The 13,526-nt window shown below is 43.3% G+C and overlaps 1 protein-coding gene across 8 annotated transcripts in view; it reads left to right on the top strand.

Moving 5' to 3' along the window:
- The window catches only part of PAK3 (p21 (RAC1) activated kinase 3), a 231,987-nt gene that overhangs the window by 191,291 nt on the left and 27,170 nt on the right, over positions 1-13,526 (top strand). For all 8 annotated transcript variants that reach the window (XM_030209913.1, XM_030209916.1, XM_030209918.1 and 5 more), the window contains 3 exons: positions 3,698-3,746; positions 5,382-5,494; positions 8,904-9,021. In XM_030209913.1, the coding sequence (XP_030065773.1) occupies positions 3,698-3,746; positions 5,382-5,494; positions 8,904-9,021 (280 nt within the window). The remainder of the gene's footprint in view (positions 1-3,697; positions 3,747-5,381; positions 5,495-8,903; positions 9,022-13,526) is intronic.

Raw genomic sequence — 13,526 nt, 5'->3', positions numbered from 1 at the left:
AGCGCACGGCAAAAACGGCCCTCACCGCTAGCACAGGGCCCTTTTCATCACAGCCTGTAGTTATTTAAGCAGCCTTTTTAATTGTTTCTATTTCTCTGTATTAGTGGTTTATTTACAATATGGTAAACCGTACAGAGCCCATGGCCGTGACAATATATGAGTTCTGTTTAAAATTAAATTAAATCCGCAGGAAGAGGGAGCCTCAGATGGCATTGAAGGCTGCACTTGGTACAGCTGTGGCCTGAGTCACTCATTCAGTCTGCTTGTAATGCCTGGACTGAGGAGAGGGGGGGGGTTGAGGAGGGGAAAAGAGAACCCGAAAGGTGGAAAATAGCTAGCGGTTCATGCGTGAAGACTTGATCAGGTGCCAGTTGGGTTTTGGATTCAGTAACATAGTTTTAGCTTGCATTTATCAATAGAAATCAAACAAAATAAAACATGGAAAAGAAAATAAGATGATACCTTTTTTATTGGACATAACTTAATATATTTCTTGATTAGCTTTCGAAGGTTGCCCTTCTTCCTCAGATCGGAAATAAGCAAATGTGCTAGCTGACAGTGTATATAAGTGAAAACATTCAAGCATTACTATGACAGTAAAATAGATACTATTGGAGATTCTACATGGAATGTTGCTATTATTGGAGATTCTACATGGAATGTTGCTATTCCACTAGCAACATTCCATGTAGAAGGCTGCGCAGGCTTCTGTTTCTGTGAGTCTGACGTCCTGCACGTCAGACTCACAGAAGCAGAAGCCTGCGCGGCCACATTGCTGATCTACAAGGGCCGACTTCTACATGGAATGTTGCTAGTGGAATAGCAACATTCCATGTAGAATCTATAGAAATCAAACAAAATAAAACATGGAAAAGAAAATAAGATGATACCTTTTTTATTGGACATAACTTAATCCATTTCTTGATTAGCTTTCGAAGGTTGCCCTTCTTCCTCAGATCGGAAATAAGCAAATGTGCTAGCTGACAGTGTATATAAGTGAAAATATTCAAGCATTACTATGACAGTCTGACAGGGTGGGAGGATGGGGGTGGGTCGGAGGTATGCATGGGGACATCAAAGCATATCATTGATATTCTAACAGGGTGGGTGTGGATAGGTGAGGGGAGGGGCGATCAACAGAGAATTACAGCTTTATGGTTTATAATGGGCTAGGAACCCCAGATCCTTGTTAAGCCCTTTCTGTTGGGTGTTAAAATATTCAATCATTCTGACTTCAAAGGTCTTACGTTCTTGTATGGTTTTAAAGTTACCTTTGAGGATTCTCACTGTGAAATCACTGGTACAGTGTCCTGGTCCTGTAAAATGTTGACCAACCACCCTGTTAGAATATCAATGATATGCTTTGATGTCCCCATGCATACTTCCTACCCACCCCCATCCTCCCACCCTGTCAGACTGTCATAGTAATGCTTGAATGTTTTCACTTATATACACTGTCAGCTAGCACATTTGCTTATTTCCGATCTGAGGAAGAAGGGCAACCTTCGAAAGCTAATCAAGAAATGTATTAAGTTATGTCCAATAAAAAAGGTATCATCTTATTTTCTTTTCCATGTTTTATTTTGTTTGATTTCTATAGATTCTACATGGAATGTTGCTATTCCACTAGCAACATTCCATGTAGAAGTCGGCCCTTGTAGATCAGCAATGTGGCTGCACGTACGTGCAGGACGTCAGACTCACAGAAACAGAAGCCTGCGCAGCCTTCTACATGGAATGTTGCTAGTGGAATAGCAACATTCCATATAGAATCTCCAATAGTATCTATTTTACTGTCATAGTAATGCTTGAATGTTTTCACTTATATACACTGTCAGCTAGCACATTTGCTTATTTCCGATCTGAGGAAGAAGGGCAACCTTCGAAAGCTAATCAAGAAATGTATTAAGTTATGTCCAATAAAAAAGGTATCATCTTATTTTCTTTTCCATGTTTTATTTTGTTTGATGATTTCTATTGATAACCTTAAGAGTGGACTAACACGGCTACCACACTCCTCTACTTAAGCTTGCATTTAAATATTAAAAATGTGCCTATGTCATGTTTTGTTTTATAAAGGCCACCAAAAATGTTCCCAGGTGAAGATAAGTAGAAAAAAACCTCTTCTAATTGACAATACATTAATTTAGAATTTTTTTTTTTTTTTTTTTTTTTTTAAAGAAGTGTTTAGAGAAAACAGTTGTATGGATCGTGTATAATGGTTCTTATTTGATAATTAGGATGGATGTTTCTGGTATGCCTTCTTGAAAAGATTTGCTTTCAGTAGCCTTCGGAAAATGGTTAAGTTTTGCGTTGTTTTTATGATCTTTGGTAAGTGCGTTCCATAGCTGCGTGCAGATGTATGAGAAGTTGGTCGCGTAAATGGATTTATATTTTAGCCCTTTACAGTTAGGATAGTGGAGATTGAGGAATGTGCGTCACTTGCTATGACTGCAGTAGGGATTGTTAACAACAGCCCCTTCTGATGGAGAGTACGATTGGGGTTTATAGATAGTAAGGACTGAGAGTCAATATAATTGAATTTGAATCTTTACATCATGTTATTAAGGGAGCGAAAAGACCTCAGAAACCGCAAGACAAAAATACCTTCGTATAACTTTTTTTTTTCCTTTTGTCTCTCAAAGAGATTCAAGTTTTTTCCCAAGTACTTTAAGTGACATAGTAACATAGTAGATGACGGCAGAAAAAGACCTGCACGGTCCATCCAGTCTGCCCAACAAGACAACTCATGTGTGCTACTTTTGTGTATACCCTACTTTGATTTGTACCTGTGCTCTTCAGGGCACAGACCGTATAAGTCTGCCCAGCACTATCCCCGCCTCCCACCAGCGGCTCTGGCACAGACCGTATAAGTCTGCCCAGCGCTATCCCTGCCTCCCAACCTCCAGTCCTGCCTCCCACCACTGGCTCTGGCACAGACCGTATAAGTCTGCCCAGCGCTATCCCTGCCTCCCAACCTCCAGTCCTGCCTCCCACCACTGGCTCTGGCACAGACCGTATAAGTCTGCCCAGCACTATCCCCGCCTCCCACTACCGGCTCTGCTATCCAATCTCGGATAAGCTCCTGGACATATATTTAAACAGTCCTTTTGTAACTTTTTGTGATCCATACAAATCAATTTCAACATTTATAGACGTCAACCAAAGAATGAGCTATGAGCTGGCTTAAGCACATCTTATTTCAAACCCAACAAAGGCCATCATTTCACCATACTTTCTGACTTCCTCAGGGGTTTTGTTTAACGTGCTTGAAATGTTCAAGCAAGCAGCTTCTTTTCTTATTTAGGAAGACTGCTCCCAGCAATGCTCATAGATCTCTCCTCTGAACTGGCGTCCTGATTAAAGGCCCTGCCATTTTGGGGGATCTTGTTTGAATAAATAATCTGAACGAGGGTGCCCTTCAGTCCAAGCCTTTGTTCATTATTGTGAGTCTGCTTCTGAAGCAAGTCAAACTGTCATGCTCAGTTATAGGGTAAAAAATAATTACTTACTTTTATATCCAAAATCTACCTGTCTTGTTTCAGCCTGGCTTTTATAATCTGTCACTTATCACTAATAGCCAAATCTGTTTTACGAATGTGCTGTCAGAATCCAAACTGGCCATTTGGTGTGGAAGGTTTCATTGATTCTGGTAGAGGAAGGGATGGTTACATGTATGACTTTGCTTTTGTTACAGGGCATCAGGTACTGTTTACACGGCAATAGACATCGCCACGGGGCAAGAGGTAAGTGCTAGATATTTTGCCATATTTCCCCCATTTCCCATATGGCAGTGTGTGGTAGGGTTCCCCGTCTTCAAAGACATGAACGTCCTGCTCGCAAGAAATGAGCGATTGTAGGGCGCAAAAAATAAGAGAGACAGCCTGTGAGTCAGTTTGCTACTGGCATTTTGAAATCAGGTCTTGCATCCAGTGGCGTACCAAGGGGGGGGGGGGGCGGTCCGCCCTGGGTGCACGCCGCTGGGGGGGGGGGGGTGCCACGCGCCGGTTAGCGTCGTTGGTTTCCATGCTCCCTCTGCCCCGGAACAGGAAGTAACCTGTTCCGGGGCAGAGGGAGCATGGAAACCAACGACGCTGACCGGCGCGTGGCACCCCCCCAGCGGCGTGCACCCGGTGGGGGGGTTCTTTCGCCGGGGGGGGGGGCGCTACACCCGGAGGGGGGGGACGCATCGGCGATCCGCCCCGGGTGTCAGCGCCCCTCGAAATGCCACTGCTTGCACCCAAAGATTTTATGCCCTGCACTATGGGAAGTGGAAAAATAATGGGTAGAAAATTCAACTTGTGCACGAAGCACTTCTTGGAGAACTTTAGGCCTCTAAAAGTGTTATATTTTAAAAGCATTGGACCGCAACCGCTCTTAAAACTTTTTATTGTGTGAACTTTTCCCGCTTTCGTATGATAGAAGTCTACAAGATAATGAGTGGAATGGAGCGGACAGACATGAAGCGTTTGTTTACACTTTCTAACAATAATACAACCAGGGGACACAAGATGAAGCTAGAATATGGTAGATTTAAAACAAATAGGAGAAAGTTTTTCCTTTACTCAGTGCGTAGTTAGACTCTGGAACTCGTTGCCGGAGAATGTAGTGACAGCAGTTGGCCTTGCTGAGTTTAAAGGGGATTTGGACAGATTCCTGAAGGAAAAGTCCATTGAACATTATTAATTTACAGTTTTGTTTTGGGGTTTTTGCCGGGTTCTTGAGGCCTGGATTGGCCACTGTCGGAGACAGGATGGTGGGCTTGATGGACCCTTGGTCTTTTCCCAGTATGGCGGTGCTTATGTTCTTAATTGCATGAAAGGAAATCTTTGGACTCAATGTGCTTGGTACAGTTAAGGAAAGAAACCTGGGGATTAAAAGCTCCTGAAGTTCTCTTGATGTTTCCTAAGGAATTTATTCAGACCTTTTGCCCACAGCGGCCTTGGTATAGTAGAAAACTGTAACACTTTATTTACCTGACTCATTGTTTAGAATTTTGAGGGCCTCAAAATTAGGAAAGCATGTTGAATTAAAAAGGTTTGCATGTAGGCTATGTATTCACTTGGGACTTGCAGGCAGTGGAGGCCTTCTGCTCATGCTGTGTAAAATTGTTTCCATGATGTCGATTCCCAGTGGTGGAAGGGATCACCTCCCGTCGGCCGGTAACGCAGGTTCTGTACTTTGGTGCCTCTTCCTAAACAAACTGTCCGTTCTGAAATAAAAGAGCAGAAAGCATTTTACGGACTTACCAGAGGTCACCGGGAGAGGAAACAGAATCGAGGTGTCTCAGTTTGCAGTCTGGTATTCTCTCCTGAAATCTTATCCCAAGTTCTACTTTTCACTTGAACCTTTTGAAATGTTTTGTTTTGTTTTTTTTTCAGGTGGCAATAAAGCAAATGAACTTACAACAGCAGCCCAAAAAAGAATTAATTATTAATGAAATCCTGGTCATGAGGGAAAATAAGAACCCCAATATCGTCAATTATTTAGACAGGTAAGAGATTGTGCTTTGTCTTCGTTATCATCGTAGAAAATGCATCTGGCGTTGTCCATTATGGAAAGAAACTGTGTTATATAAAAGGGAGATCAATGTCTGTCCCTTAGCCCAGTAACTCTCCAAAACAGGGATCAAAATTCACCCAAAAAATAGGATTATCTTGAATGTGTTTGAAAAGCAGAAACCCAAGTTTGCAAAGGAGGAGTGGCCTAGTGGTTGAGGATGTCTTGGGAAGCGGAATTTGGTTTGGATGCGTCTGAGTTTGATTGGCCCACTTTCTGGGTTAACTCCATGCATCCTACGAAGTCAGCGGCAATATCCCAATCCTCATACTTCATCTTCCACAAAGCCTATTGGACTCCTGCTCGAGTGGCCAGAATCACTAAGAATGTCAACTTCAACTGCTGGTCTTCTCAGGAAAGAGATGGTTCGCTGGCGCATATGGCAGCTTATTTGGACAAAAATGTGTCTTATCTTTCACTTGCCTGAGTCCACTGCGCTCACTTATGAGGTTGTGATCTTACGAGCTTCTTGTCCTACTCTCTCTCTTTTGGAGTCTGATAAGAAATTGTACAACATACTGCTCGCTGTTGCCTTGCATTTAATTGTCTCCAACTGGAAAAATAGTGTGTACCTGAATTATAATGAATGGTGGAGTTATGTATGTGTGATCAGAAAATATGAAACAATTTTGGCCCATAGGCGTTGAAACATTAAGTCTGTTCTGAGGACCTGGGCTCGTTTAGACCTCTTTTGTCAGGAGCCACATAGCACTCATTGACCTGGTGTATTCCTGCTATTTGTCTCCAGGTATTGCCATGGCACTCTGATTATGTTATGCTGATCTTTTTTTTTTTTTTTTTTTTTTTTGGGGGGGGGTTCCTGTTTGCTTTTGTGTTTCCTTTGTATTATCTGTATGACAAAAACTTTAATAAAAACATAATAAATAGAAAATTTAAAAAAAAATAGATACTATTGGAGATTCTACATGGAATGTTGCTACTGTTGGAGATTCTACATGGAATGTTGCTATTCCACTAGCAACATTCCATGTAGAAGGCTGCGCAGGCTTCTGTTTCTGTGCGGCCACATTGGTGATCTGCAAGGGCCGACTTCTACATGGAATGTTGCTAGTGGAATAGCAACATTCCATGTAGAATCTCAAATAGTAGCAACAGTGGAGGAGTGGCCTAGTGGTTAGAGTGGTGGACTTTGTTCCTGGGGAACTGGGTTCGATTCCCACTGCAGGCTACAGGCAGCTCCTTGTGACTCTGGGCAAGTCACTTAACCCTCCATTGCCCCATGTAAGCCGCATTGAGCCTGCCATGAGTGGGAAAGCGCGGGGTACAAATGTAACAAAAATGAAATAGATACTATTGGAGATTCTACATGGAATGTTGCTACTATTGGAGATTCTACATGGAATGTTGCTACTATTGAGATTCTACATAGAATGTTGCTATTCCACTAGCAACATTCCATGTAGAAGGCTGCGCAGGCTTTTGTTTCTGTGGGTCTGATGTCCTGCACGTAGAACCTCCCGTGCTTTTGATGGGAAACAGAAGGCGTAAAATCATGACCATACTCCATGTCAGACAGCCTTCTACTCACCCCTCCAACACAGGAAGACAGACTAGAAAAAAGTGAAGCACAAAGAGGGCTTCAGACATCTCCCTCATCCTTCCAAAGTCACATTCCCCCTACGTTCCTACATCCACACACATTCATAACCCTATATTGCTCTCCTCCCCCCCCCCCCAATCCATATATGTTTCTGTACTTGCCCTATACGTACAATCCATACACTCACGTATTCTGCACCCCTATTATATATACACCCCCATACATACACTGCACCTAACTGTACATTCATTCCTATACCCAGATACCCATTGTGCGCACATAACATCCTCCATAAATAAGCTCAACAATTCACGCACATACCTGCCCTTCCATTCTCCTCCTAAAATCCCACAAACACCCAGTTCTTCTATTTTTGCACAAACATACCTCCACCACAAACCTTCCACCTACCTCTTATATAGATCCTTTGGAAAGCGTTCGTGAAGCCATTCTCTTGCATGCTTTCCCTGCTTGTTCGTTTTCAGCTCACTGTTTTCCAACAGCTGAACAAGCTTGCTAGATATCAAAAGAATTAACCGTCTGCAAGGGAAAGAGTTGCCCAAACAATTATTGTTACACCCATAAAATAAATGGGAATTAATAGGGAAGATTTGTGTTAGTGATGCGTCAAGCAACATATTTCTGGATTTACATATAACATAGTAAATGACGGCAGATAAAGACCTGTACGGTTCATCCAGTCTGCCCAACAAGATACTTTGTGTGTATACCTGGGTATGATTTGTCATTGCTATTCTCAGGGCACAGACCGTAGAAGTCTGCCTAGTACTGTTCTTGTACTAAGTTCTGAAGCTAACATTGAAGCACCTTAAAGTTTACACTCCAGCCCATCCCTATATAATCAGTCATGATCCGTGTGTAGACCGTAGAAGTCTGCCCAGCTCCTGTTTTGTTTCCAATTACCGGCGTCACCACCCAAGATTCCATGGAACCATTCCTTCTAAACAAGATTCCTTTGTGTTTATCCCACGCATGTTTGAATTCCATTACCATTTTCATCTCCACCACCTCCCGTGGAAGGACATTCCACATATCCACAACCCTCTCCGTGAAAAAATACTTCCTGACATTAGTCCTGAGTCTGCCCCCTTCAACCTCAATTCATGTCCTCTAGTTCTACCGCCTTCCCGTCTCCAGAAAAGGTTTGTTTGCGGATTAATACCTTTCAAATATTTGAACGTCTGTATCATGTCGCCCGATTCTCCTTTCCTCCAAGGTATACATGTTCAAGTCAGCAAGTCTCTCCTCTTTTTTGTAGCTTTTCTTTGCACCGCGTCCAGTCTTTTTCCATCTTTAGCAAGATACGGCCTCCAAAACTGAACACAATACTCCAAGTGGGGCCTCACCAACGATTTGCAGTCTTTTTGATCTAAGTCAATTTTTAGCAAGAAACCTGCATTTGCCATAGAACCTCTGACTCGCATCCCAAATGACTTAATCTGACCAGCTCAAGCATTCCTGTTGTACATAGTGGCTTAGGAAGATGTTTGTTTAGAATTCAGTTAGACCAGGGCATCCCAGACCTGTCCTGAGGACTCTACAACCAGTCGGATTTTCAGGCTATTCTCATTGAACATGCATGATATAATTTTGCATATACCAGGCATCCAACGTTGGCAAACTTTGTTTCTTTCTATGGGTATCTTATTTTCTGCATGAAGCTGTAGAATCACCAGGACAGATTAGAGAAGGTCTTAGCTAGACTCTAGAAAGAAGAATAGTCAAGTGGCCCGTGCTAATATATTTATTTCTCTCTTTTCAGTTACCTAGTAGGCGATGAACTTTGGGTAGTTATGGAATACCTGGCTGGAGGCTCCTTGACGGATGTTGTTACCGAGACGTGTATGGATGAGGGACAGATAGCAGCTGTCTGCAGAGAGGTAAGAGGCAGGGTGCATGATGGGGCAGGATGGAAGATTCTCTTCTTAATGCTGAATCTCATCCTGGTGTGCTTTTATTAAGAGAAGTGGTGACCCCATGCATATTTTAAAAAAAAAGGAAGTAAATTTGTAGAGATCCACCAAATGAGTATTTTCCATCCAGGAAAGTCGATGTTTCACAAGTGCATATGTATTGCTCCTGATGTACAGAGTTGCCACATTCAGATTTGACGCTGGGGATCATGAGAGGATTTCAGAGCACATGGATAGTCTTAAAACAGTAATATATACCACTGTAGCCACTAATAACTGTTCGGTACATTATATTTTGTGTTTTCAATTTTTATTTTAAAAAGTGCCTCGGTCATACAAAGTACAGCAGCAACATGAAAACTAGAAACGCTCTGATTGGACATCCCTTTGTCTGTTTTCTCAGTTTTCATAGCTAATTTATAAACTTAATTATTTATCCGGGTACTGGGTGGTACCAGGATAACTATTGGCAGTTAACTGAAGATCCGGATATTCCGTGCTGGTATTTGGGTGTGGCAGTCAATATCTTAAACTCTGGCCTACGATAGCCAGAGTTTAACAAGATGCTGACTGCTACACGCTGAGTATCGGATTGTTTTTAATGGAGGGAAAGGGATGGGATTTGAAGTACCCCCTTTCTGTGGTTACAATCAAAGCTATTTACATAATTATATACAGGTATTTATTTCTTATCTGGGGCAATGGAGGCTTAAGTGACTTACCCAGAGTCACAAGGAGCTGCAGTAGGAATTGAAACCGGTTCCTTGGTTCTCGGGGCGCTGCATTAACTATGAGGCTACTCCTCAGCCTGCAGTTACGTTATGTTCCCATCCCACCTGGTCAGACAGTCATCCAAGAATGGCAGATCATATTGATTGAGAGTAAAGTGTTCATTTTTGCATACCACGGGGATAATTTAGACCGGATATGGTTGGGGGAGGGGGGGTCCACAGTCCAGTAGTACTTGGAGGGCAGCACAGACCAATAGTAAGACTTTCATATGAAAATGAGGCACTGGCTCCACAGTATACAAAATATAAAAGCAAATCTAAAACTAATAACAGATAAACCAGAGGAAAGAGAAAAAGTACATCGGATTTAAGTCTATACGTGGCTCGTGTAAACAGCCCTAAGCAGCTTAAATCACCTCTTGTCAAATAGAAAAGAGTTCAGTTTTTTTGCCAAATAACGAATAAGAAGGTTCCAGTCTAATCAGAGAATGTAAAGCATTTCATAAAGCAACTATAGAAAAAGAATACAAAGTATAAAAATATGCAAGAAACGAACTCCTCGAGAACAAGGAGATTGAAAGATTAAGAAGTGACGTAGACAAACCGAGTAACCAAATAAAATGGTATTGAGTAAGCTGCATAACAATTCTGAAGAGTGGAGTGGAGGAGTGGCCTAGTGGCTAGTGGTGGTGGACTTTGGTCCTGAGGAACTGAGTTCGATTCCCACTTCAGGCACAGGCAGCTCCTTGTGACTCTGGGCAAGTCACTTAACCCTCCATTGCCCCATGTAAGCCGCATTGAGCCTGCCATGAGTGGGAAAATGCAGGGTACAAATGTAACAAAAATAAAATAGATACTATTGGAGATTCTACATGGAATGTTGCTACTACTGGAGATTCTACATGGAATGTTGCTACTATTGGAGATTCTACATGGAATGTTGCTACTATTGAGATTCTGCTGCTACTATTGGAGATTCTACATGGAATGTTGCTACTACTGGAGATTCTACATGGAATGTTGCTACTATTGGAGATTCTACATGGAATGTTGCTACTATTGAGATTCTGCTGCTACTATTGGAGATTCTACATGGAATGTTGCTACTATGGGAGATTCTACATGGAATGTTGCTACTATGGGAGATTCTACATGGAATGTTCCACTAGCAACATTCCATGTAGAAGGCTGCGCAGGCTTCTGTTTCTGTGAGTCTGACGTCCTGCACATACTAGTGGAATAGCAACATTCCATGTAGAATCTCAAATAGTAGCAACAGTGGAGGAGTGGCCTAGTGGTTAGGGTGGTGGACTTTGGTCCTGGGGAACTGAGTTCGATTCCCACTTCAGGCACAGGCAGCTCCTTGTGACTCTGGGCAAGTCACTTAACCCTCCATTGCCCCATGTAAGCCGCATTGAGCCTGCCATGAGTGGGAAAGCGCAGGGTACAAATGTAACAAAAAAAAACCTACCTGGAACAATAAACGCAGAGCTTTGAAAGATATTTATGTATTTATTTTTTTATTACTACATTTGTACCCCGCACTTTCCCACAGAAGCAGGTACAATGCGACCTACATAGTAAACAGAATTACAATTACATTCATTAAGAAGAATATTACGAGCTATAATGTAACATAGAATGCTTTGAGTATGTGTCAGTATTTTGCGACATATGGGAAAACCAATGTAGAGATCTCAAATGAGGTGACACACTATCAAATTTCTTGATCTTAAAGATCAACTGAACTGAGGTATTTTGAATAAGTTGCAAGGTTGGTCAACAGTTTAGAGGGCAAAGCCAAACACAGCACATTACAGTGGTCCACATGAGACATGACCAACATCTAGTTCTAGCAACAACCATTCCAGGGTTCTTAAAGCGTAAAAGTTTTGTTTTACTGGAATTCCAAGTTTAATTCGTTGTTCACGGCCCAGTCTTGTACTCTGTCTACACCAGACACTAATTCACTAATCGTATCGGCCAACTTGTCTAAAACAGAGAGTAACCTAAAAATGTCGTCCGCGTAAGACAGAAGCAGCTCGTCCATATTCAATTTAATAGAGCCCAACGAGGACATGAAAAAAATTAAAAATCAGGGGAGAAAGTGGCGACCCCTGTGGCACCACAGCCTGGGGACCAGTACAGAGATGTCCTATTATTATGGTGAGTCGACCCAATCTCGGTCGCCTCAATGCGAGATGTTAAAACCAATAGTAGCACTTCCGTACTGTGGGTGGACCGCAACCAAATTGCAAGAGATATAAACATGAGAGCTTCTCTCTATATAAAAGACATCACCAACGTTCTATGAAGCCTCCAGCCGGAAGTGTGAAGGGGGAGAGATATCCGGTTTCCCCATGAGTGTCTGCCCCGCCCTCGCTCTCTCTGTAACACAAACAGTGAAGGAAAACACAGCAAAGCACGGAATCAAACAGCTCTCTCTGTAACAGTGAAGGACAGAGGGGAGAGAGGACAGAGGGCAGGGACACACACACTCCCACATGCACACAGAAGAAAACCTTGCTAGCCCCCGTTTCATTTGCATCAGAAACGGGGCTTTTTTACTAGTATTTAAATATTCTGCAAAGTTTCTGCTAACCTAGGTTTCAAGTAGCTTAGTAAAGAGTGGTATGCTAGCTAATGGACAAAATCTTGCCGGCAGTGACAAATCCAGGTCTGTTGCCTTAGGTAATGGACCAGCTTATTTTCGAAGGAGATCGCTGGCCATCTTCCGACACAAATCGGGAGATGGCCGGCCATTTCCTGAAGCCGGCGAAATCGGTATAGTGGAAAGCCGATTTTGGCTGGATCCAACTGCTTTCCGTCGCATAGCCGGCCAAAGTTAAAGAGGGCGTTTCGGAAGGGTTTGGGAGGCGGGACGGGGGCGTTGTTAAGACATGGCCGGCTTCAGCTGATAATGGAAAAAAGAAGGCCTGCTCTGAGGAGCGTTTCGCCGGCTTCATTTGGTCCATTTTTTTGAGGACCAAGTCTCAAAAAAGTGCCCCAGTTGACCAGATGACCACCAGAGGGAATCGGGGATCACCTCCCCTTACTGCCCCAGTGGTCACCAACCCCCTCCCACCCAAAAAAAAAAACAAAAAACTTTTTTGCCAGCCTCTATGCCAGCCTGAAATGTCATACCCAGCTCCCTGACAGCAGTTTGCAGGTCCCTGGAGCAATTTTTAGTGGGTGCAGTGCACTTCAGGCAGGTGGACCCATGCCCATCCCCCCCTACCTGTTACACTCCAAACCCCCCCCCCCCAAAACTCACTGTACTCACATGTAGGTGCCCCCCTTCACCCATAAGGGCTATGGTAATGGTGTAGAGTTGTGAGGAGTGGGATTTGGGGGGCTCAGCACCCAAGGTTAAGGGAGCTATGCACCTGGGAGCTATTTTTTTTTTTTTTTTTTTAATTTTTAGAAGTGCCCGGTTGGTGTCCTGGCATGTGAGGGGGACCAGTGCACTACAAATGCTGGCCCCTCCCACGACCAAATGCCTTGGATTTGGCCGGGTTTGAGATGGCCGGCCTCGGTTTCCATTATCGGCGAAAACCGAGGCCGGCCATCTCAAACCCGGCCATCTCTGACATTTGGCCGGCCCCAACCGTATTATCGAAATGAAAGATGGCCGACCATATTTTTGATAATACGGTTTGGGACCGCTGTTTGCGGCGCCGGCCATATAGATGGCCGCCCAGGTAGGTGGCCGGCGCCCTTCGATTATGCCCCTCGGAGTCA

The sequence above is a fragment of the Microcaecilia unicolor genome, chromosome 7 (genome assembly GCF_901765095.1).
Source record: "Microcaecilia unicolor chromosome 7, aMicUni1.1, whole genome shotgun sequence".
NCBI classification, from domain to species: Eukaryota; Metazoa; Chordata; class Amphibia; order Gymnophiona; family Siphonopidae; genus Microcaecilia; species Microcaecilia unicolor.
This window is presented reverse-complemented; position numbering and strand designations above follow the sequence as displayed.